General features: G+C 43.1%; 1 protein-coding gene across 4 annotated transcripts in view; it reads right to left on the bottom strand.

Annotated features, from left to right (window-relative positions):
* cc2d2a (coiled-coil and C2 domain containing 2A) overlaps nt 1-23,676 on the bottom strand; it is a 26,356-nt gene extending 2,680 nt beyond the window's left edge. For 2 of the 4 annotated variants that reach the window (XM_061779163.1, XM_061779166.1), the window contains exons 1-34: nt 23,442-23,676; nt 23,195-23,279; nt 21,771-21,824; nt 21,584-21,664; nt 21,164-21,284; nt 20,559-20,635; nt 20,380-20,472; nt 20,232-20,315; nt 19,263-19,454; nt 18,926-19,085; nt 18,053-18,189; nt 17,837-17,968; nt 17,280-17,489; nt 16,963-17,069; nt 16,740-16,880; nt 15,547-15,703; nt 14,772-15,028; nt 13,743-13,920; nt 12,111-12,264; nt 11,405-11,552; nt 10,164-10,287; nt 9,865-10,068; nt 8,430-8,522; nt 7,774-7,865; nt 6,398-6,412; nt 5,188-5,355; nt 3,842-3,899; nt 3,654-3,763; nt 3,196-3,292; nt 3,019-3,117; nt 1,494-1,670; nt 1,045-1,059; nt 773-967; nt 541-630 (exon numbers count right to left, since the gene is read on the bottom strand). In XM_061779163.1, the coding sequence (XP_061635147.1) occupies nt 541-630; nt 773-967; nt 1,045-1,059; nt 1,494-1,670; nt 3,019-3,117; nt 3,196-3,292; nt 3,654-3,763; nt 3,842-3,899; nt 5,188-5,355; nt 6,398-6,412; nt 7,774-7,865; nt 8,430-8,522; nt 9,865-10,068; nt 10,164-10,287; nt 11,405-11,552; nt 12,111-12,264; nt 13,743-13,920; nt 14,772-15,028; nt 15,547-15,703; nt 16,740-16,880; nt 16,963-17,069; nt 17,280-17,489; nt 17,837-17,968; nt 18,053-18,189; nt 18,926-19,085; nt 19,263-19,454; nt 20,232-20,315; nt 20,380-20,472; nt 20,559-20,635; nt 21,164-21,284; nt 21,584-21,664; nt 21,771-21,824; nt 23,195-23,279; nt 23,442-23,485 (4,149 nt within the window). In that variant the 5' untranslated portion in view covers nt 23,486-23,676. The remainder of the gene's footprint in view (nt 1-540; nt 631-772; nt 968-1,044; nt 1,060-1,493; nt 1,671-3,018; nt 3,118-3,195; nt 3,293-3,653; nt 3,764-3,841; nt 3,900-5,187; nt 5,356-6,397; nt 6,413-7,773; nt 7,866-8,429; nt 8,523-9,864; nt 10,069-10,163; nt 10,288-11,404; nt 11,553-12,110; nt 12,265-13,742; nt 13,921-14,771; nt 15,029-15,546; nt 15,704-16,739; nt 16,881-16,962; nt 17,070-17,279; nt 17,490-17,836; nt 17,969-18,052; nt 18,190-18,925; nt 19,086-19,262; nt 19,455-20,231; nt 20,316-20,379; nt 20,473-20,558; nt 20,636-21,163; nt 21,285-21,583; nt 21,665-21,770; nt 21,825-23,194; nt 23,280-23,441) is intronic. The other 2 variants (XM_061779165.1, XM_061779164.1) reach the window with 2 other exon arrangements.
* Nucleotides 23,677-24,099: the final 423 nt, after the last annotated feature.

Here is a 24,099-nt window from a genome sequence, read left to right as displayed (position 1 = left end):
TTTCTGTGGGGCCAATTATAGATTACTCGTGCACTCACAGTCGTAGTGTCGCCACGCTGCGCTATTTGCATATCTGTTGTTGACCAATACCGGCCACTCATGTGCCAGAGTAGCATCTGCCCCACTTGCACACTGACTGAGGAGTATCTGCAACATTTGCACAATCGACACTGTCCCAGATCATCGCGCTACTCGCTAGAAGTCTCGGCGCCCTTTGGTCAATGCAGCCGACTATTGCTATATTAGTCATTCAAACTGCTCTCATTGCTAGAGGACTCTAACATCTTTTTGCACAATTGTCAAAAAAAATCAAAAATCAAAAATCAAAAATGGAATTGTACCAGCAATACCAGATAACTAGCAACCCTTTACTGCTCAGTGACTGTTTGTTTTTTTGTCAATGTCTTTATGTCTCAAAGTGTTGCCATGTCAAGTACAACAATAAATAGTGGAAATATGGTATACACCCTTGGAAAGGAGATTTTGAATCCCAAGGAGGTTTTCCTGGCTAAAGAAAAAGGTTCAAATGAAAATCCTCACGTCGCAGGTGCTCCACAGGTCGCAGATGCCGGCGAAGGAGACTCGGTCCGGCAGAGACGGAATGAGCGACACGAAGCGCGCCACCTGAGCCTGCGTGAATGGGGAACACGCCGTAACGCGACTTGCACACGTCGCGAGCCAAACACGTGTAATGACGTACGTTAACGCAAACAAAAGGCGTTAAGGCGACTTTCACGACACGTCGATCGGTCGAAGCGCTGCGCGTACTCACCGCGGTCTCCTGGGGCTCGTCGGCCAGCACTTCTTGCGGTGGGTTGAGCGGGCGTACGTAGCGCGTGATGAAGATTGTCTTCCCGTTGAGGTCCACCACGGTGGTGGCGCACGGCCGGCCCGGGAACTCGGCGGCCGCCACGCGCTCGAAGCGCTCGGCCGCCCGCAGCAGACGCTCGTCCTCTTGGCTGTCGAACTGAGGCGGGCGAACAAATCCAAACGTCGGGCCGCGAGGAACGCGCGGGCCCTCGTGCGACGCTAGCGGACGCTTACCTTGAGTTCCTTGATCTAGAACGCGCCGAGGAGCAGAAGCACAGGGGAGAAATGAATGGCAGCGTGGGGATGATTGGCACATTGAAACAGAAACACGCGGTAAAAAAAAAAAGGTCCATTTGTGTTCACCTCGTTTCCTTTTTTTACGCGCTAATACAAATGTCATGAAAATTCCCAAGAATTTTGCAGCCTTTCCAATATTTGTTCATATCTAATTGTACCTTTTGGCTCTATTGTGACCACTTCAAATAAAACCCATGATTTTTTTACATTATTATTTTTTTTTAATTCTTCAGTTTGGGTAAAATGGGTTTCGTTCTAGACTCCTTTGGTACGTATTCTACTATTCAACCCTCAGAAAAATGGCAACTCGAACAGACTTTAGTGCGCTGTTTGCGAGCGCGTCGGAGGAGACGAGGGCCCCGCGGGGGCGCCGGCGAGGTGCGGACCTTCTCCCTGATGGACTCGCCGGGCAGCAGCTGAGGCTCGATGGTGATGAAGAGCGTGATGAAGGCTCCCCGGCAGAGGCTGCGCATGGCGTCGTAGGCGCCGGCGTTGCCGTGGCTGCGCTCCTTGCTGTAGCCCAGCAGCACGGCCGGCGTCTTCACCTTGAACGTGCCGTCGATCTAAGCGCGCACACGCGGAACACACACACACACATACACACGGATTTCTTTAGCCCCATTTTTTTTTCGTCCTCTATTATTACTCCTGTAATATTTGGGATATTTTTCATCTTCTCTTTTTTCAACGTCATAAATAAGTCGTTTATTTTTTTCAAATGGGTCCATTTTATTTATTTATTTTTTTACATTTGAATGTTTTCCCTCAAATATTTTTGCCGGAAGTTCCTATTTTTCATCTGATATTCACGTATTTACATCCTATATATTTGTCAGCATTTTGTTTTTTTTAAATGTCGATTTTTCAAATGTTTGCATATTTTCCTTCTAATATTTTTGTCAGTAAACATTTGAAATTATTTTTCCTTAATATATTTGTATTTCGAATTATCGTATAATTTGTCGTCTAACATCTTTATATTCTTTTATGAAATGTGTATTTTTGTCTTTTTCTTTCAGATATTTGCATGTTATTAATTGAATATTTTCTTTGTCAGAATACATTTGTTTTCACTAACATTTTTTGTATTTTTCATCCTATATTTTGTAACGTCATGTTGTTGTAAATATATTTAGATTGATTGCTTGAACAATAGATCGTGCCGGTTTTTTTGGCTTTGGGTTTCACCTGTGAAAACTGCATTTGCTGTTAAGCAAACATGGAGGAGCTGTCGATGGGAGAAAAGGAAACCATTTTGAAACAGCGGGAAGAGGGAAAATGGATCCACAAACATTAGGCATAGCCAACACAACAATTTGGGATGTCCTGAAAAACAGGGACGCTACTACTGGTGTACTGTGACTGTATATGTAACATCATAATACGTTTGTCTAATATTAGTATTTGTCATTAAATATTTGGAAGAATACGTTTAAAGTTTGTTTTTCCTTTCATATTTTTCTGTACGTAAGCTAATATCTTTGTAACGCAAGTTATTTTATTATTTTATCTTCATTTTCTCCCCCCAAAATTTTTTGCAATTATTTTCATGCTTTTTATTTCAAATATTTAGATTTTTGCCATAACACATTAGTATGTATGCACTTTTTGTCTACTCCTTATGTTTTGAAACATGTTTATTTCTTTTCCTGTAATATTTGTGTATTTTTTGTTTTTTTCCCCCAGAATATTTCGGCATTCTCAAATATTTGCAGATTTTTCCAAAACAAGATTTTTGCATTTTGGTCATAACAAGTTAAGTCTTTTTAGATTGCGCAAGTGTGGCCACTGTCGTGACTTGTTTGCTCGCGTTAGTACAAGCCTAGTGTGTTTTCCGAAAGCGCTAACGTGATGAAATACTTTTACTCAAGAAAATCCCATTTTGTGTCGAGTCAAGGTAAAGCGTCTGACCCTGGACTGCGAGTAGATGGTGCTGAAGGGAATCTTGACGGAGCCCAGCCAGTGCTTCTCCACCCGAGTGTGCAGCGATTTGCCTTCGTCTTTGTCGTTCTGCGCACACGGCGAGCTCTCACGTCGGGGCCGAGCCGACGACGTGATTTTGAGAAACGGAAGCAGCGCGCAACTCACCGCTCCAATTTCGTGAACCACCTCGTCGAATATGTTGATGAAGACGTCGTCTTTGACCGACTGCAAGCTCGCGATGCTGTAGTCCCCGTTTGGTGCGCTGGGGGGGGGGGGGGGGGGGGGCAAAGAAGAAGACAACACAGAGCTCGTGTTACAACGATTGGCGCCAAAACATATTCTCCACCAGCGATTCTCCAAGCGCGGCCCCTTTAGTGCAGCGTGTCAAACGCAAGGCCCGGGGCCCAGATCCTGCCCGCCACACCATTTTAGGTGGCCCGCGAAAGCAAATCATGAGCATCGTTTCTTGCTAGAATACCAAAATTGCAAATTGTCTTCACTTCCAAAAACTAAGATGCAATGATACATTTTACTGGCTTCTATGGGTTCGCAGTCGTAACGGCCCTGCGAGGGAAACCAAAACTACGATCTTTTGGAAGTCAGCCGACAAGATGCAGGTTTACCGAAAAGGCAGCTGCAGCTCCTCATTCCAGCAGGGGTTGGGCCCGTCGGCGGTGGTGGTTTGAAAGACGGCGCGCTGGAAGGAGACCTCCACGAAGGGCCTCACCTGGACCTGCGTCACAACAACGCAAACACGTCGGTCGCAGACCGTGACGTGCCGCCGCGCTCCTCGGCCGTCCGTCCGTCCTACCTGGCCGACGAGCCAATCGCTGGCCTGGATGGCGCCCTGCGACGACTGTCCGGCTACGCTGATGTATAAAGATCAAGTTACATGCTCATTACAACAACTGACATTGAAGTGGTACTTTGACTTATTACAACCTCAACTTTTGAGTTTCACAAGTTACGAGCAGTCAACAAGTTGATGTTTTTTTTTTTGCGTCGTGTTGCGAGCAAAATATTGTCACTAGGTGGCGGCACTCAATGTCACAACCTCCAACCACTCTCAGTTCTCGCAGTGAAAGTGCACGTATGTGCTCGCATTTTCCGATTGTTTTTTTTTTTTTTGTGTGCAGCTATTTTGCAAATTTCTTCTGTCCGGCCATTGGCCCTGAGAAAGTGAGTGCTGACAAAAGGTGGATGCAGTCCACTGAATTCAAATTTGAAATCATGGAAAAACATAAGCGAGTTGTCAACTTAGTGAAGCAGTACGAGAGTAGTATTTGTACGATATGTACTCGACTGAAAGGCTATGGAGAGAACGCTAGCCAAGAGCGTTAAAAAGATGTCTAAGCTGCGGACCTCTGTCCGTGAAAAGATGGAGAGGCTGCTGAAAGTGACGAAAATGTGGCCATTGATGTGGTGCTGTGATATTTGTATTATTTAAAAACACTTTTTGTGTGGCTGGAACGGATTAATGGCATTTCCATTCATTTCAATGGGGAAAGGTGCTTTGAGCTACACAAGCGTGGTCGCAAGGCACCAAAACAGAAGTAATGACATAATTCAATAGAGTGTAGAGTTTAACAGTTTGTGCATCATGATGAATTCATTGCAGCTCCTCCTCGTGTGCGCAACTTGGCCACTGGGCGGCAGTATAATGCAGTCATGCAGACCAACGAAGAAGAGTTTCACTCAACTATGAGTGACTCAGTAATCTGCAGTGACAAACAATATATTCCCTGCACTGTTTGTGTTCAAATAAACCGTTCCTTAACGCGTTTTCACGCTGCCACATAGACGCTATTTGTTAGCCCGTCAATGGCGTTCCCATCATGTGTTAGCGTTAAGCTAGCTGAAAATTGCCAACACCCCTTTAAGGCAAAGTTATGTGATTGTTTTAAATGCGTAACGGGCAATTGTGTTAGTTTGACAGTAACTTGAAGTGGAAGTTCGAAGCCTCTTTTGTGTAACAATTGTTGGCTCTCCATCAAACCGCAGCTTGGTGTGAAGTGAGTTGAGTACACTGCTACCATACAGTGCTGGTATCTCAAATCGCCCAAAAACAACAAAGAAATTGCTGGAACGGCGGCTAATATCTCAGAAGTCGAAAGTGGGGTCACTCGTATCTCAAGGGTCCGGCGGAGGGCCGCTCACCTGCTCTGCGAGCGGCGCACCGGGATGTCGTACGCCCGCAGGATGTTGACCAGCAGTTTGATGTCGCCGTCGGAAAGGTTCTGAGCCGTCACCTTCTTCCTCTCCTTCCTCTGAGGCTTCAGAGGACGCTTGGGCTCAGCCAGGTGGAAGAGGTTCAGGCCCAGAATCCTGATTGTTCCCCGCGACACATTGAGTCAGCAAACTCGGAATTTGTGGACTCACGTCACTCTACATCAGGGGTGTCCAAAGTCTGGCATTTCGTCCATTTTTTAAAGACGCAAAGAAACGATTTACAACTAACGTAGCAACCAAATTTCTCTTCATATATTATTCTCGAATAATAATACAGTGGCACCTCGGTTTTCGTATGCCCTAGTTTTCATACAATTTTTTTGTCCAAATTTTTGTCAGTTTTCTCACATTCAGTTTAAAAAAAAAAATAATAATAATAACAAAAAGTGTAGCATGGCCATTCATTGACCAGAATAGACACGTCCATCCAAAGCACTTCGTAAGTTTTGTAATGTGCAGTCAAAAATGTTTAACAGACGGCAAGGCTGATTCCACAATGCAAGCTTTTATTAACAACTCAAGGCAACAACCCCCCCGGTCTGCTCGGCAACTCTTGGGCAACATTGTCTGCAATTCAGTTTTAGAAGCAAAAACGTGTCAATGTCTGATTTGTGAACACATCACATTATGGATCCTCAATACAGACCGCTGTAATGTGTGAACAAAATTAATTGATATAAAACAATCTTCTATATAATCGTTTGCTGGACTGGTTTTAGCGTGTTTCGCAAAGTTGACGAAGGTTAAGATGGCCGTCGCGTCTTTCCATTTTTCTATCTGCAGCCCTTAGAGGAAAACATTTGGACACCCCAGATCTACAGTCACGGTCAAATTATCTTATCACGTAAACAAAAGCAAATGGGATTTTATCTGCTAACACTGCTCAGTCCCGCCAGGAATTTGGACCAATCTGGTAGAAAAGTCAGAAAAAAACTAATATTTACACATTTTGGAGCTAAATTGGAGGAACAACAAAACCGATGTAAACAGTTTTGATCGTACTCATCAAATTTGTGGCGGGACTGAGTACTACACAAAGTCTACAGTTTCAACTGGGTTGGGTTGTGGATTCAAGCTAGCTGAGAAAGGGGGTGGGGGTGGGGGGGGGAACAAAAAACAAAACAAGAACTGAACGTACCCTGGACCGGCACCACTGTTAAACGTGCATTGCAGAAGAAAACAAAGAGATAAATACCACAGAAAACATGACACAAATACACTACAGTTAAAAAAAGGAATCCTGACAACCCAACTTTGTGATGAAAAACCGGTCTTAAACGGCGCCTCGACTGCTCCCAGAGGACAAAGCGTTAAGATGTCGACGCACGTTATTGGTACTTACATCAGCAACTCTGCCCTGCCACTCATTTCTATCGGCTTCGGACTCCTCATCTCTAAAAATTCACTGAAATCTCGAAGGTGGCGATCTGGCACTCTTTGTAAATGTGCTCCCCTTTTCATTTGTGTTTTTTTGTTGTTGTTGTTGGTTTTGTTATCAAACAAGAAAAAACATGCAGAGGAAATACAACACAGAAAATGAAATTAGTGCGTTCTCTACAAAGACATGCAGCATGCATTAAAAACACACACAAGAAGAGGACCTTTTCACCATGATGTCACTCATATTTCCCCCTGGTGGCCAAATCCCGAATGGCACCACTAGTAAACAAGACTTCTATGTCATCTGACCAAGGCAGAGTGATTGAGAAAAATGGCTTGAATGGTGATTTGGCTGTAGCCTTCTTCATTGTCAGTCAAAAACAGGACGTCACTCGAGATTCTTTATCTTCTCATCAAAAGCCGTGCCGATTTCAAATCCAAAGCGATGCATCTACACGGATCTCTTGAGTCATTAGTGGTTTACAAACCCCAATTTCACACACTAGCTGGGCAAGACCCCTCGTTGAAAAATGCACTTGACGAATACATACGGTTGGATTCCAGTTGACGAATATAAACGTCCATGGCAGTGAATGAGTTAACTGACTCTTCTGAAACCTCTTTTAATGCTGAAATGCATGCTATAAATGGTCAAATCAGAGAAACTGATCATTTTGCAGTGGTCTCTTCATTCTTTCAGGGGCTGCAGCTATGAGAAAATGTCTTCCACAAACCCGTTGATGGAGGTTCGGTTCCAAGTCTGTCCCTTTAGAAATGTACACTACGCCAACAGGCAGTCTTGCGATTTTCTCTGTACAACTATTTACGCCAGCCACTCGATTTATTCTACTCGCCCACAGGGTCCGCTAGATAAATTTGGATTTTTTGCAGGGAAGGAAATGGGTGTGGGGGGTGGACACTAAACCTTTTGAGGTATATCTGGCAGTGCAACCTCAAAACAAAAAGTTTGTAATCATCATTTTCAGTTCAAGTCAGCAGTAGCTCATCACTTTTCCCAGCACCCGGACGTACTCTGGTACCTATTCACAAACATTATGAAAAGGTCTACAGACGAGGCGAGCCGAGATGATGCGAACGGAGGTGAGCGGGATTAGCGCTTTTGGAGCGGGTTACCCAAAACACGGCATCTCCTCCTCGATGACCAAGTCGGACAGCAGGAAGTGATGGCTGGCCAGGAGGAACCTGTGGATGACCGCCTCACGGATCTGCGAGAAAAAAACGGGCATCGAAGTCAACCACGGCAAATTTTCCAGACCCGCCCGCACAAGGTGAAAATCCACGATACGGAGACACCGTATGTCCACAGTACATAAATAAACTTTAAATACTGTACATATTGTAGTGTCTGTGCACATGCATGTGCCCTTAAGAGGCGGGGCCTGGTGTGTGACGTCAGCAAGTGCGCATGCGAGCGTCTCGCCGTGAGCTGTGGCCGACAACAGCTCCTGCATGAGTGTGCTCAGTGTGTTTAACTGGGCTCCCGATATTCAATAAACGGCTGAAAAGTTCATCGGCGACTGTGGCTCTCCTTTCCCACATGCGAGGGCATCACACGAAGTAATTCAAACGGTACCTCGATTCACGGGTTTTTCCAGTCACGAGCCGTCGCTTGGTTAACTTCAGACACATTGCCGCTGGACGCCAGCAGTGAACTTAACTCATTGTCAGCACCGTAAGAGCATGACATAGCGGAGTGCAAATCATGAACGGCGATATCGCAAAGTAAAACTAATATTTAAATGTTAGACGGATTGTTTTTGCTCAATCACCTTCTGGAGGTACTTGGCCACTAAGGCCCTGTGGGAATCCAGATATTCTTTAGTGTCGATGATCTCGCCTTCCTTCAGCCTCTTCTCGTAGTCCTAAAGGGGGGGGGGAGAAAAAAAAGAAAAGCAGGACTTTTTCCAAAGGCTTTTTTCAGTGTCGCCGTTTGTGTGAAAGGTAAAGGGACGACATAATCTCGAGGCCAAGACAAAAGGGGACCTGGAGATTTTCAGACTTCTTAGATGATATCAGAGCCATAAAACAGAACGTTCTAGAATGTTCACTTGTCCCGTTCTGCTGCACTCAACGCAATCAGATGGGAAAAATAAAGTCAAAATTGAGGAATTGTTTTTTTTTTTAAATTAAAAACGCCATATTTTGTGAATATACATTTTCTTTAGATTTTATAAATAGTATTTATTTTATATAATCACTATATTTTTACCAAATAAAAAAATGCAGTTAATTCTTTTTTTAAATCAGGACATTGTGAGTCAATTTTCATTTAGATATTAAAAATAATTGTTTAGATTTTTTACTGAAATTACCAGATTTTGAGTTCATTTTACTTATAACATTTAAAAAACGTATTTAGCTCTTAATAAACTCATTTTATTTTTGAGAAATTGTTTAAACATTTTGAAGAAACTTATTTTATTATACTACAATGATCAGATTTTGTGACTTCATTTAATTTTATTGATAGCATTTTTAAAATTGGATTACTTTTTAATAAAATCACCTTGTTTTTGCGCATTGTTAAATCTTTTATTTTTGAAAAAAATTGCCAGATGTAAGTACGTTTTATCTTTATTTTTTATACACTCTTAAAAAAAATGCTCATTTTAAACTGAAATCAACAGATTTTGTAAGTTTATTTATTTAATTTACCCAATTTTAATAAAATCATCACATTTTGTGATATTCATTTGTATGTATTTTTTAATCTAACTAAATAGTAATTATGTCTTACTAAAATCGGAAAAAGCTAGTTTATGTTAAATTGTATATTTATTTTTCTATAAAATCTAAAAAAGGACTTTTTTTTTTTAAAATCTGAAAAAAGCGTGTTCATCTTCTGTTAATTTATAAACTCTTAGAAAATAATTATTTTTTTATTATTTAAAAAAATATATAAGTACTTTTTCAAAGGAATTTAAAAATAAATAAATAAATGGTTTATTTTAAAACTAGGGTGAGAAAAGAGAAAAAAAAAAAAAAAAAAAAAAAAAGACTTTTACAGTTGAACTTTTCCACAATTGTTTGATGCAACTTGACATGGTCTGTCTCTCTTGACTTACAGTACGTAGCTGTAGCAGAGGCAGTGCGACACGTGTGGTAGGTCGTGTCACAACTGTGACAAAGGCAAAGTGTGTGGTAAGAGTATTTCCCTAGGCCGTGACAGGTCCTTTCCCGCTTCGTTCGACGGTCGCGACTTACCTGAAACACTTTATCGGTGACCTCCCTCTCGCGGGAGGGCACGCACTTGTAGTTGCGAAACTCGGGCACTTCCTGGTTCCGGAGCGCCAGCAGGCGGAAGCGCCTGGACCGCGCCAGCTCATCGTCGCTGGCGAAGTTGAACTCCTCCTGCAGCTGCTCCAGACGGAAGTAATCGGGGGCCGTCACCTGGCCGCTGCTGGCCACCTGACGCACACACACACACACACAAACTAATGTCACGCTGCACACGTGCGGGACGACTGACGTTTTTTTTTTTTTTTTTTTTTTTAGGTGCCTACTTTGAGCAGCTGCATGATGGAGGAGTTTTTGGGATCGTTGGGGTCCAGTCGAGACTGCGTGACCCACTCGCCGATTTTCTTCATATCGCCGGACGGCCCGATGTGGGAGATGGCGTCCAAATGGCTGAAACGCAAAAAGGCATTCAATACTCAAATCAATCAAACGCCTTCTTTTGTATACAATGCAGTAACATGCAAAACTTAAGATTGAATTTCTTGTAAGATTTGGTTAGTTTAATTATTTTCCATATAACATCTAAAAAAAAATTTTTTGTTTTTATGAAATCAACAGATTTTGGGGGGAATTATTTAATTTGTCAATGAAAAAAAAAAAGTTGTTTCAATAAAATGACAAGGTTTTGTGAATTTGGCGTATTTATTTATCAATTCTGTTTAATTAAATGTATCAGATTTTTGTGAGCTATTTATTTTTATAAAATAAAAGTATTTTATATTTATAATAAAAATTGGCTGGCGACCAGTTCAGGGTGTACCCCGCCACTCGCCCGAAGTCAGCTGGGATAGGCGCCAACACGCCTGTGACCCGAGTGACGAGAAGTGGTGGAGAGAATGGATGGATGGATATATATGTGTGTTTATTTTATCGGTTTATAAAACCTAAAATATTTTTAATAAAAATACCAGATTTTGTGTATTTATTTTTTAACATAACATTTTTCAAACATTTTTATTTTAAAAAAAACAAAACAAAAAACAAAAAAAAAAAAAAAAAAAAACCACACCATTGTGACTTTATTATGTTTATCAAATCTAAACCAATTTAGAGTTTATTTTATTTTTTAATAAAGCCATAGTTTGTGAGATTATTTAATTTGTAAAATCTAAAAGTGCTTCATTTTTTTAATTAAATAGGTTTGTGAGTTTATTTTATTTCTGATATCTAAAACATTTAAATAAAAATTTAAGAAAATCTGCTCATTTTGTTTATTAATAAAAATTTACCAGATTTGTGAGTTTATGAATTGCTTTCGAATCCTTCGCTCGCTGCTTATTTGCGGTACTGCCTTCGGAAAGTGCAATGCATACTCTATTGGGTTGCGTTCAGACCACTGACTTGGCCGGTCTTCATCTTTCATTTCTAATCCATTGTGGTGGCGTATAAAAGCATAGTGACTGTCCAAATACTTGTGTACTTAACTGTATACCAACACACGTATTTGTACTGAGTCAGCACTGGAGCAAACCAACAAAGCAAAATTGTGTGACAAAGACTCTCCTACCCGTGAAGGGCGGCGGGATGCTGAGACACGGGAGGCGCGAGCGGCACGTCGTCCTCGCCGACGCCCCAGCAAACGCAGCACGAAACCTTCCCGGAGGTCAGGAGGATCACGTTGTTGCTGCCTTCGGCCGCGAAGGAGAGGGGGACATCTGCGTGTTTGATCATATTACAGTGTATCATTTGCAGTGAAGAAGCCAAAGTTATGTTTTCAGCGCTCTTGCTTTGTTAGCAGGATTATGCCAAAAATATATTTGGCACTTTGGACCAAGAACGACTGTGTTCTTTTATTTTATGTGGTCCGCGCAAGCAAATCATAAGCCTTGACTTGGCCATAGTTCTTGCTAAAATACCAAAAATTACAAATTGTCTTCACTTTTAATAACGTTTAGATATTGCAAGTGACCAATATCAATAATTGTGAGCAATGATTCTTAAAATAAATTGAATAACAGAAGAACATACCATTTTTACTGGCTTCTGATTCGGTAGTCATCCATGAATTTGTTGTGTCTACGTAATAATACGAGGCGATGATACATTGATATGGGTTCACAGTCATAATGGCCCTCCATAAGAAACCATAACTACGATGTGGCCCAAGACAACAATTTGTCGGCATCCACCACACTAAAATACAACTATCGAGTGACGCTGTCAATGTTGTGTGTGGTTTGATGATGAAGAGAATACTCAAGCGAGACACTGACCGCTGCCCACGCCCTCATGGTCAAACATCACCCTCTGGTTGCTGCTGAACTCAAACTCCTCGATGGAGGCGTTGGCCGCCAACACCGACGAATCTGGCACGGGCACGTAGACCTGCGCCAGGAGCGAGCACGACGAGCCCACTTCCTCGAACACCTGCGCAGCCAGCGCGCGCACAGAAACATGGACGTGAACAAGCTCAGGAGACCTTTTCGTCATGTTTGGAAACAATGGGCGCCAGGGTACTTCCGGGTGGCAGAATCATTGACTTTAATTGAAAACGGTGACCAAAACTTATGTTTGGGGTTGTGCTGCCCAAAAGGTTACGTTTTTTTTTTCAATTTCCTTAAAAATATAAAATAAATGAATTAATCCAGCAGAACCTGTGTGTTGGGAGGTCAAATCGAGTGGATGTGGTCAATTGTTGGAGAAGCGGAAGAAAGACAGGCCAAAATACAAATGTGAGAGTGTAGAAAGAAGTGTTGAGTCTTAATTTAAACATTTCCACGGCGGTAGCCATGCTCTTGAGCTCGTTCGTTTTATTTTTTCATGTAGCAAAACATAATAGCTAGGCTGCTAGCTAAAGTCAGCTTGACAGAACACTTTCCATTACAGCGTCAAAGAGCACATCTGTGCCATTAAGCCGAGCAACAGAAAAGTCAATTTAGCCGGTACCTCAATGATCATGTTATTTTTTAATCAACTTACCATAATTTTTCATGTATAATACGCTCTCGAGTATAATACGCACAGCCATAATTGACTCAAAAAAAAAAAAAAAAAAAAAAAGTCAGGAAAACCCTTCTTTCTTTGTATAATGCACATCCATGAATTTCAATCCCTTGATATATTTATATGAAATAAATGAATAAATGCTAGTGGCGATCCCATCCTAATTTTTTTGCTCGTTGTACTGTAATGTATGTATTACTGTGGCGCACCCTAGTGGTTTATTTTAACACTCCAGCTTTATGTAGGTATTTTCCACCTCCCACACTGGCACGTCTCCCGGCTTGCATGATGTCGTGAAAGCTCGAGAGGTCATGTGCCCGGATAACACGTTCACTCCTGGTGCAAGACAATAATAATAATTAAACAACACAACAAAAGCTGCAAATGGCGGATAAACATGCATAAGCTCTATTAACATCCACATGATTACAACTATTTATGGTCTAGGGGATGACTTAAAACAGCATTTTAACAATTATACATTGGCACTCGGCACGCTAGGAAATCTTCTCATAGCAAGCCGCCATGATTTTACTGGCGGCTTTACTATACCTATGTATAATGCACACTACTGGCTTGAAGATTTTTTTGGGGAAAAAAATGCACATTATACAGGCGAAACTACAGTACCTGTTGAAATGTAAATAACTGCCAGTGTTCTGTCTCCCTTGGAAGCAATTTTTCACCTCACGTAACATCTTTTCGACTGACACTTCACACATTCAGAATACTTTGGGTAAAATCATCATTCAAGCCATTTAACCTGTTTTTTTCGTTCTGCCTCTGTCAAATGACATAGAATGCTTTGTTTACTAGTGGTGTCATCGGAGAAAGCTCCGTCTTTTGCCACCTGGAAGTACTTGTGACGTTATGGTGAAAAGCAGATGAAGCAAATAGAATACCTGTAACGTAATGCTTCGGGGACAGTTGACAATCTTCAGGTTGAAAATCTCCCCAAAGTGCACTCTGAAGTCAGAAGTGAGCATGCGCCTGTTGGTCTGCGACACTTCTTTGTCGTTGTACAGAATGTTGACAAATACCGAACGTCTGGCAACGTCCTCCCGCCGAGCCACTTCGGCCCTGGGAGAGGAGACAAACACAAGATCGGGAAGGCTACACGCTTTACAACTACCCACTTGAGGGACTCCCACAGTTATCAAGTCAAAAGAAAAAAAACATGACCTATGTCAACCAATTTGGATCAGATACCTGTAAAATATCAAGGTTCTTGGTTTCTTCTTCTTCTTCTCATTCAAAGAGTACATGCATTTTTTGGGTTGTAGGAGGCAACCGGAGTACCCGGAGAAAACCCGCGCAGGCACAGGGAGCACATGCAAACTCCACACAGACGAGGCCGGGTTTGAACCCGCAACCTCAGAACTGTGAGGCATATGTGCTAACCAGTCGTCAACCGTGCTGTCCCTGCCCATAAATAGTGAAAATCTGCGAGTAAGTGACGCGACCCAAAAGGTTTGTAATTGCCTATAGATGTCACAAGCTGGCAGCAAAGCACTACTTATGTCTAAAGGAAACTCCTCAACTCACTTCAACATATTTCCTTGACACCAAGATGCCACCAGATGGCGCCAAAGCACTACTATTACATTGGCCTGACCACAAATACAGCAAAAAGTGTGTTTTCCCGCGAAGAACAAAGAAAAACAATCTGTGCGTAAACAAAGTCACGCTACCAAATATCGCAATGTCCGAAGAACAGTTGAAAAAAGCACCTGGTGAAAAAAGTAAACTATCAATCTCCAACTTCATTAAAACCGCAACCATACCAGCCTTTGTTCAAAATCAGTACGATTCTTGTCTAATATCCTAGTCTAAAGAAGAACAGTTAAAAAAAACTATTTATCTCAATCTGCCCCAGTCAAAATGAATCAGCAGCTCTTTGCCCACAACCACAACAATCGCGATCTTCGTACCTGGGACAGAGCTCCGCCTCCGAGATGTTTCCGGAAGCAGTCAGCTCCGGGACCAGGATGGCCTCGCCCGGCCTGCGGCGGATCCTGGACGCTTTCTCGCGGACCTGCTGCTCGACGGCGTCAAAGTCCAGCTTCTCCGGGGGCTCTGGCTTGGGGGGCCCTCCTTCGGCGGGCCCCTCAGATTCACTCGCCTCCTGGTCTTCTTCTTCGGTTTCATCCTGCATTTTCTTCTTCTTTCGCTTCTTCTTCTTGGATTTCTGTAGAAAGGAATGTAAGACGTGTTTTAATCAGAGGGCGGGCCGGGCCGTGCATCACAATTGCAAAACCCTTCAACACGATATAAAAACATAACATAACATAGCACGCAATCGCGCCATGTACAACATCTGGAGCAGTTCACAATCCATATTTATCGATCAGCATGACAAAAATTGAAAAGAGCAAAATAAATCAGATATCTGTTTAGGTTCCCAGTTAACCAGGTCATGGTAATCTGCAAATGCCTCGATTCAAAATCTGCGAAAATGCACCGCATTCCCTCGCCCTGCTTCACCCGCTGACATTTGGATTTTGGCCTGTTTTACTGCCACTTCTCCTGTCGGCTACAACCTCCTCTACTTCTTCACTTGACCGAAGAGACCAACTGAACCCCGCATGAGCAAGCACTAGGCCACGGAGGCCAGGATCTCGTTTAGGTCAGCAGAGAAAGCGCTTGGCGGCCTTAACTTCCCGACACTGGTTTTTCGAAGAGAGTAACGTGAACGTGTGTGGCCACCTGTTTCCTCCTCCAGGCCTTCCACTCGTCCAGCTGCGTCTTGTAGTCGGCCAGCTTCCTCTGGTAGTCCACCTCGCCTTCGGCCTCCAGCTCCCACAACTCGGACAAAATGTCCTTCTCGTACTCGCGCTCGTCCGACGTGCGGTCCACGGTTTCCCTGGGGACCACGCCGTTACACATTTGCACAAAACTAGCAAGAGAAACTTCTTATCCGTCCTGGTGTGGGAATTAGACATTAAAGACCACGTCTGTGTGTTCAATTGCTGTGACAGGTGTGTGTGTGTGTGTGTATACGACATTATGAAATATTATAGGAATTAATTAACATCAGCAAAAAAAGAAAATGGTTTACTTAGACCCTCTTACATCCAGGGTCAATATTTTAATGTAACAGTTTTTTATCCTATTCTCAAAACACTTTAAAAATACATCAATATTTAATAAATGAGAAATCCCAAACTACTAATTTAAAAATATTTTTTAAATGAGGATTTAAATAAATAAAATTCTTAACCTTCCGGTTATGTTGCAGCCTGGGTCAAACATACCCATTGTAAAAAAATTAAAGGCGAAAACATGGAGTATTTATGTGTACATTTTGTAAATGATCGTGTATTTGAGTTTTGACTTTGCTACTTATTCTATTTATTATTCTATTGTTGACGATGAAAAACACAGTCATACATATACCTAAAACTAGCAAAATCTGAAAAAGGTATATTTTTGTATATAATAAAAAGAAGAACATAACCAAACAGAAGTAGACTGTTTATAATTTCTTTTTTAAAACATCGAGACTTTCTGATTTAACTTTAAAATGTGTTAATTTGACTCACAACATAAGAATCAATCCTCTGCTATGGTTTTCAAATTCAAAAGTAATGTCCTAAATATAATACAACAAAAAGAAGTAAGGCCAGCAGAAGAGATGATATCCTACATTTTTTTGTTTTGACATTAAAATGTAAATGTTATAACCTCACCAGACACTTCATTAGGTACACCTTTCCAGTCTCATGAAACCCAACATCAAAGTTAAGTGGTATCAAAAGAGGTCCACATCTTTATTGTTGTGGTTGCATTCGTCTGCAGTTGTGTAAGATTGTGCAGGTGTACCTAATGTTTTGACCAGTTAAGGCATAAGCGAGTGGAGGGGGAAAACAACAACAACAACAACAACAAAAAAACCCAACCGTCTTAGGTAGAGCTTGTAAGGCGTGTTGGTGAACTTCTGAAACTCTCTGAGGGTCTTGAGCTCCTTCCACACTTTGATCAGGTTCTTGAGCAGCATCCTGTCCTTCTCCTGCTCGCCGTCCCGCAGTTGTCGCGTGTTCCTGTGGCCGCGTCCGGACGCGGTGGGGAAATTGAGCAAGAACGGGAGGCGTCGCCACACGATGGGAAGCCGAGACGACTCACTTGATCTCCGCGCTGTACTCCACGATCCTCTGCTGCATGGCCTGGGAGAGGCTCTGCTCGCTGTGGATGTCCAGCATGTTCCTCATGGCGTTCCTCAACCCGTTCAACTGCAGCACACACGTGCAGAATTTTCTTCTTTTTTTTTTTTCCTCCAGAATATTAATAATGATGGATAGTAACGACGTCGAGTCTAACAATTACAGGAGCGATTGCAATGGTCAAGCAAAAACAAGACATTTATGGTAATCACGATAATAGGCAGTGATCCGATAGCATGTATCATTTTGCCCGAGGTCAGCATGTGTAAAAAGGCGGACCTTGTCCGTCAGGTGCTCGGCCAGGTTGTTGCGCTGGCGGCTGAGGTAGCGGTCGTACAGCTGGGCCAGACGGGACGCCAGCACGTGCTCGCGACTGAAGAGCGGGTGATGGGAGAAGATGAGCCCGGACACGTCCACGTCCAGCTGGTAGTCTCCTTCGGAGTCGGCCGCACCGGCGATGTACTGACGCGTGTGCTCGGATTTGAGCGGCTGAGGAAGACGGTCAACGGCGATGCCAAATTTCTATTACATTTTGGTGAAAAGCTAACAATTGCTGAACAGACCTTCATTGCCAAACTCAAACAGTACCGCAATGCAGAAGTGCCAATCCTATGGAACGGCACTAAGTCCAATTTTTCAGTTATCTTCTACATAACTCACAACAACATTTCGTTTTGTCATCAGCAAACATCCGCGCAAAACCGATAGCTCTCATTGACCACATGCGAGCGCGTGACAGCATTCCAATAATTTCGGATGAATTCCCAAAGTTTCCAACCTTGAAAATTCCCCAAAGTTTGCAACCCTATTTAGCAAAATGTATGGTGACCGCTGACCTTCCTGTACACAGTTTGCAGGGCGGGGTCCAGATCGTCCTCCATATGGAAGAGCGGCGGCCTGGTGGAGGATTCTTTGATGGGGTCTGGCAAAGCGATGATTCTGCCGTCATCGCCGAACCACTTGGCTCCCTAACCGCAATAAAAGAAAAGTAAAAAAAAAAAAAAAGACACCCTGGAGGAAGACGGTGGTACCCCGCGTTGACAACGTCACACCTCCTCCATTTTCAAAATGCGGTTCTCCAGAATGTTCTCGTTGGTGGGCGTCACGGCTGGCCGCTCGCCCACGTAAAGACCCTCCTCCTCCAGATAGCGAGGCGTCACGTTCTCGGGCAGTTTCGCTGAGGTCGGCACTATAATGCGGGGATGCGACACAGTGATTTCGTACACAATACAGCAAACGCTCGTTTGTCGCGGGGGTTACGTTCCAGAAAAGCCCAGCAGTAAATGAAAATCTGAAATAGAGCGAAAAAACTGTCGCCAAAAACTTTCAAAATTAAAATGGCTTACGTTAACCAGGATCCCTTGTCGCATCGGTGCGGTAAAATGTGTAACTCCATGCTGGCTGGCTAGCAAACTCTGCTTCTGCTAAGCCAGCTAGTTAGCTTAGCTGCTAGTTAGCGGTAGGTGGCTAGCTCTCGTCAATCATCTGCCACGATATGTTGAATGAATCTTGCACAACTTTATCCAATTCATCTGCCGTGAACATCAGTCACGGCCATCGGACGCCTCGTTTCCGCGGAGATCGTCGTCTCGGGGGAGAGTACGGCTCTGTGGCCACGTGAGCGCTACACCTGCGCATACGCGCAATAAGTCAAAATGGCGGCGGATATAAACCAAGGAAGTTATGCCCCTTCCCAGCATTGGAGCTCTTGTCAGAATAAAATACGTACATTGATACGTTTTCATTGGAAAGTGAAAATTATGAGTCGGGATTTGTTTTTCCAAAGTGGACTCGGGAGGGAATCTGAATTGCCGCTCATTCGTTCGTAGCTCTCGTGAAAACCATGAACTCATAAACGGCGTGAACGACAAAGCGCCATATAACAGGAGAAGACTGTAACCAACAAACAAAGCAATTTTACGTACCCGTCCGGGAGCTCGGCGTGTAGATGAGCGCGCGGTGGCGCAGAGCGAGCTCCCGCAGCCCGACGTACTCGGCGCTCCTCACTTCCAGGAAGTCCTTGGACGTTTGCTGGATGACGAAGACGTTGCCGTCCTCGTCCTGCATGAGAGGCTCTTCCTCGTTCTAAAGGCGGGAAGACAACAAACAGCTTTTGGTATCAGAGACCTTTTCATCAACAACCGGCGCCGGGGCACTTCCGGGTGGCAGAACGCGAGTGATTACCGCTGACCCAAACTGAAATGCATGACAAAAACTTTTCGCTGCCGGATATTACCCGGTTCTCAAAGTGCGGTGTCTTACGCGGCCTTGGTTTTGATCCTGGCTGTGTTCCTCCGCATCATCCTGCTCTTGGGCCTCCTCCTGCTCTTGGGCCTCCTCTTGGCCGCCGCCCGACTTCCTCTGCTTTGGACTCGTCCTCTCCTCCGCCTCTGGCTCAAAGTTGAGCGTGAAGAAGTTGTAAGCCTCCTCGGTGGTTGGACGCTCCTTCTCCACCTGTTCAACAACCCCGTGAATAGAAAGGAATGCTCACAGTCTTTGTGATTTACAGTGAATATTTTTTTAATTGTCAATAATTATTAGCTTGTACAATACAGGGGGGGGCAGTTTGGTCAGTTCTCAATAGGGTTGAGGTCAGGGGGAAGATGGTAGAAACGCCATGTTTTTCTCCCCCTTTAAACCCGTAGCAGCTTTTTTGGCATACGTCTTCCTGTTAACTCACTGACCGCGAGCCATGTTCAAAGCAGAGATCTCCATATTTAGATCATCTTGCTAGACTCACAGCGTATTGTGTTCTGTACAAATGTAAGCACCGAACCTACCAAAAGAAAGGGTAGACTCTTTCGTCAGGAAAAAAGTTGTTTGTAGCGTTTCCCGTTCTTTAATAATCAGCAGAACATGGGTTGGTTTCACCGAAAACACCAGTTTCTGACCAAAAAGCGGAGAAAACAAGCTTTTTGTGACAATCAAAATGTCAAGCGGAAGAGTGACTTTGACGCTAATGTTTTGTGCTTTTGGGACACCTCAAACTCTAAAAACAACAAAAACAAAACCATCTTTTGATGGCAAAATAATCATTTATTTCCAGATGTCCAATTAAGAAACACACCGTTATGTTTTTTCGTGGGTAGACTGGTGCATTGTCTTGCATGAGAATTATTTGAACTGATTTTACTTTTACTTTGATAGATTTTGACACCTCCGGGCAATCTAAAGATCTCATTCGCCGTTATTTCCGCTCCATACACAAAAGGACTCAGTCAAGAGTCTTACTCGTCTGTCGGCCTCCTGGAACTTCACCCTGGCGCCGGCGGCCTGAGGGACGAGCAGAGCGCCGGAATCGCCGTCCGAATCCGCCTGTAAGGCAGCAGCGGATGTTCAGCCGCAGGCGCTTCTTCCGCCACGGAACATCATCGCTCACCTCTCTGTCGAACCTCGGTCTGTCCCGCTGGGTCCGCAGCCGACTGGCGGCAACTAGCGACGTCTCCTGTCGCTGGAGACTCTCGCCTTGCGACTGTAACGCACCACAAGGCGAGAATGAAGCCTCTCTCTCCCCCCCTCGCCTCCCCCGAACACTATCAAAATGGCTTCCGCGCTCACCCTGGCCGCTCTCAGCTTCTCCTCCAAACGTCGCGTCACGAAGCGGTCGAACTGCTGCGAGGTGCGACTCTTCGAGGCTTCGGATGGCAGGCCGCCACGATAAAGAACATTGCGAAATAAGGAAGCACCACTCAAGTGATACCAGTGACCCAAATTACGAAAGGAAAGCGCCACTGATTGGCTAACTATTAGCATCGGTCGTCGTGCTGTTATAAAGCCTTAAACAATACAAACAGTGCAGCGACACACGTCGACAGGCATGTAGTCTTTATCCTCTGCAATAAATGACCAATATTATTTACATTCTACTTAATTATGTTATGACTAACTTTTTTAATGAAGTACTTTTATGGCTTTCCACGGGGAAAGATGATATGAGTGTTTTAAGTTACGAGCCTCGTCCCGGAAGAATTTGAACTCATTTCTCAAGACGCCACTGTATACATTTATGGTGGGAGAAACATTCCTGTATGAATTATGGCACGGACAGTTTCATAGATTCAAGACTGTCACCATAGCTTTTCTTTCTTTTTTTTTTTTTATTATTCCCAGCTCTCTGAATTCATCTGAAGGAATTTGCGGCGCCGGAGACAGGGGGGACTCACTTGTTCTTGGAGGGTCTGTGGTCCTTTTTGCAGATGCTTCATCTTCACTCAGGTGCCGAGCGCTGGAGATTTCCTCCACGTCATCACCGGGGGACTCCTGGGCAGTCATCTGCTCCAGCAGCTATTGTAAAACAACAATTTGGAAGTAAGTCCTATGTTGGACTCTAATTTGAAGGAGCTTTTTTTTGGTTTTTGGAGGCCAGATTTCCTCATGGTGAAAACCCTTGTCACATGGATAATTGTAGTGAGTAGGGAATAAGGAATGCGTTCGCAATCATTCACTCATTCCCTACTCCCTAATCACTAAAAAGCGATTTTTAGTGGACATTTTAGGGAACTATGAAGTGGGCAAGTTGAAGTGGGCAAACCAACCAGACCAAAGGTCAATAAAAAGAAATAAATAACGAGAACAAGCCCCACCTTTTTCCTTCTCATCTGTCTCTGTGCCCTTAAGGTTCGCTTCAGGGTTTCTCCGGGGTCTTCCTCGCTGCTTTGCGGTTCCTGCGAGGCAACACGGTACGCGCAAGCTTTTAGCACACTAAACAAAACAGTTATTATTGCCAAAAAAGAAGACGTTGTTGTTAAAATACAGTAATGGTACGCCCACCCTCATTGCAGTCTGCAGCGACTCCTCGCTCAGTCTGGAGGACGGGACCAGTGCCTGGAAAGAACATGTTGAGTCACGTTTGGCACCATTCAGTCGAGCGCGCCCGAGCGTTTAAGGGCTTGCTACCTAAACACTAGATAGTAACAAAAAATACAAGCAAAGCAAAGTAAAACTACTCTGGTCATTTTTTTGCCATGATTTATTATAAGTTACAGTGGACCCTCACCGGTAAAATGACAGGAACAGATCAATTTGAACCAATCAAGCGCACAAGTCTGGCAAGAAAATAGACAAAATGCTAATATATGGCAAAAAAAAAAAAATAATAATAATAATAATAATAGCAGAAGCCTGACAAAATATGACAAAACTTGGACAAAAATGTGAAAAAAACTTGGATGAAAGAGATAAAGGTCTGAAAAAAAAAAAATACAAAATTTAAAGCTGACGAAAAAAAAAAAAAAAATAAATGGCAAGAACATACAATAAAAGCTGACAATCATACAGCAAAAAACTAAGAAACCTGACAAATATATTTGACGTAAAAAAAACAGGCTAAAAACAGACAAATCAGACAAAAAATACAATCCCAAAAAAAGGGGATTTTTTTTTTTTTTTAAAGTATAAAAATTGATTTAAAAAAAGAGAAAATTCGACAAAAACATAGTGGCAAATAAACTCTTTAGGCACCATGTTAGTGAACGAGTGTCAGAGGAAAATCCGACAAGAACATTGGCAATCTTAAAATGACACAACTAGGATAAAAATAACCGACACAAAATTAAATGCTTACAAAAACCTGTCAAGAAAACAAAAACAAAACAAACAACAAATGCCAAAAATCAGACAATATGATAAAAACTTGACAAACAAAACAAAAGATAGAAACATGACAGAAAAGGATAAAAGTCTGACAAATATGGGGGGAAAAGCATTTAAAAGCTGACATGCAAAAACAACAAAAGTCTGGCAAGAAAACAAGACTATACATTCACAAAAATACAGCAAGAAAATGGCCGAAACCTGACAATAACATGATGAAACACAGACAAAAACATGACCGAAATGGATAAAGCGCTAACAAAAAAAGACAAAAATAAATAATTTTTAAAATAAATAAATAAATAAAATCTGACAATGAAACAGACAAAACGCTGCCAAAAATACGGCAAAACAAGTGACAACAAAATAAAAGAAAATAATGTCAGGCGAAAGTAAATGGACAAAAAACGGATACAAATCTGCATCGAAGCACAACCAAATTCCACACTGGAAGGCTGTTGTGGAGATTTGAACCCCGACCCTCAAAACCGTGAGGCAGACGTGCTATCCACTTGCGCACCATGCTGTTCATCACAACACCCCTTATTTGCATAAAATATCTCCCAGTGTCACACTGCTGGACTTGTTTCCAACGACTTTACCTGCTCGTCGTCGCCCTCATGTTTGAGTTTGACCAGAGTTTCTTGCAAGGATCGCCGCTGCCTTTGCAGCTTTTCTCGTATGGCGCTGGAAAACAACAACAGCAACAAAAACAACAAAAAGGAGGTTGGGAAAGGGAAGAAAATCCGTTAGCTTAGCCGCGCGGCTAATGGTTGCATTCCGCGGCGAACGCTGCACTTAATTGGCGTTGTCGGCTAAAGCTAACAGACGCTAGCTCTTCTCCGTTACCTCGTCCTCGGGGAAGCCATGGCGACGGGACGTTCAAATGTCATCAATACATCGCAAATGTTTGCTCGGTTCTATGCCGCATGCGTCGGCGTACTTGACTCGTTTGAAACGCGTGTGTTTCCCGTGCTATATATTCGGATATGCATCATTTAACTCGAGGAATCCTCGAACCAACACAGACTGCAAACATTTAAGTGGCCTCGCTAATCCCCCTCGACAACAATGTGACGTTGCGCACTAGGAGCTTTTACATTGGCTGGTTTGAGCTAGCGGTCACCGAATGACGCGCTGCTATTGGTTCTTGTGTCAATACTTTTTTCTTTTTTCTTTTTTTTTTCCCCAGCCGCTGCTTAGTAACGACACGACGCCAACTGCGCCACATTTTACTTTACTACGGAAAGGGCGAAGCCACGAATGTGACAAAAACAAAGAAGATTTATTTTTGTGTGAAATTGGCATTTAAGCAACTTTCCGGACGGCTAAGTAATTATAAAATTACGCTCAACCTGTATCGATGGAGATGAAAAATTCACCACACACTGAAATAATTGCCAATCGAATTAAATGTATTGATGTAGTACTGTACATTGTTGATGTAATATTGTTTTTGTGTTTTTATTTGTATAGTTTCATTAATGTATATGCATTTATATGCACC

This window comes from Phyllopteryx taeniolatus, chromosome 7 (genome assembly GCF_024500385.1).
Source record: "Phyllopteryx taeniolatus isolate TA_2022b chromosome 7, UOR_Ptae_1.2, whole genome shotgun sequence".
NCBI classification, from domain to species: Eukaryota; Metazoa; Chordata; class Actinopteri; order Syngnathiformes; family Syngnathidae; genus Phyllopteryx; species Phyllopteryx taeniolatus.
The sequence above is the reverse complement of the archived record's forward strand: the minus strand, read 5'-3'. Positions and strand labels throughout refer to the sequence as shown.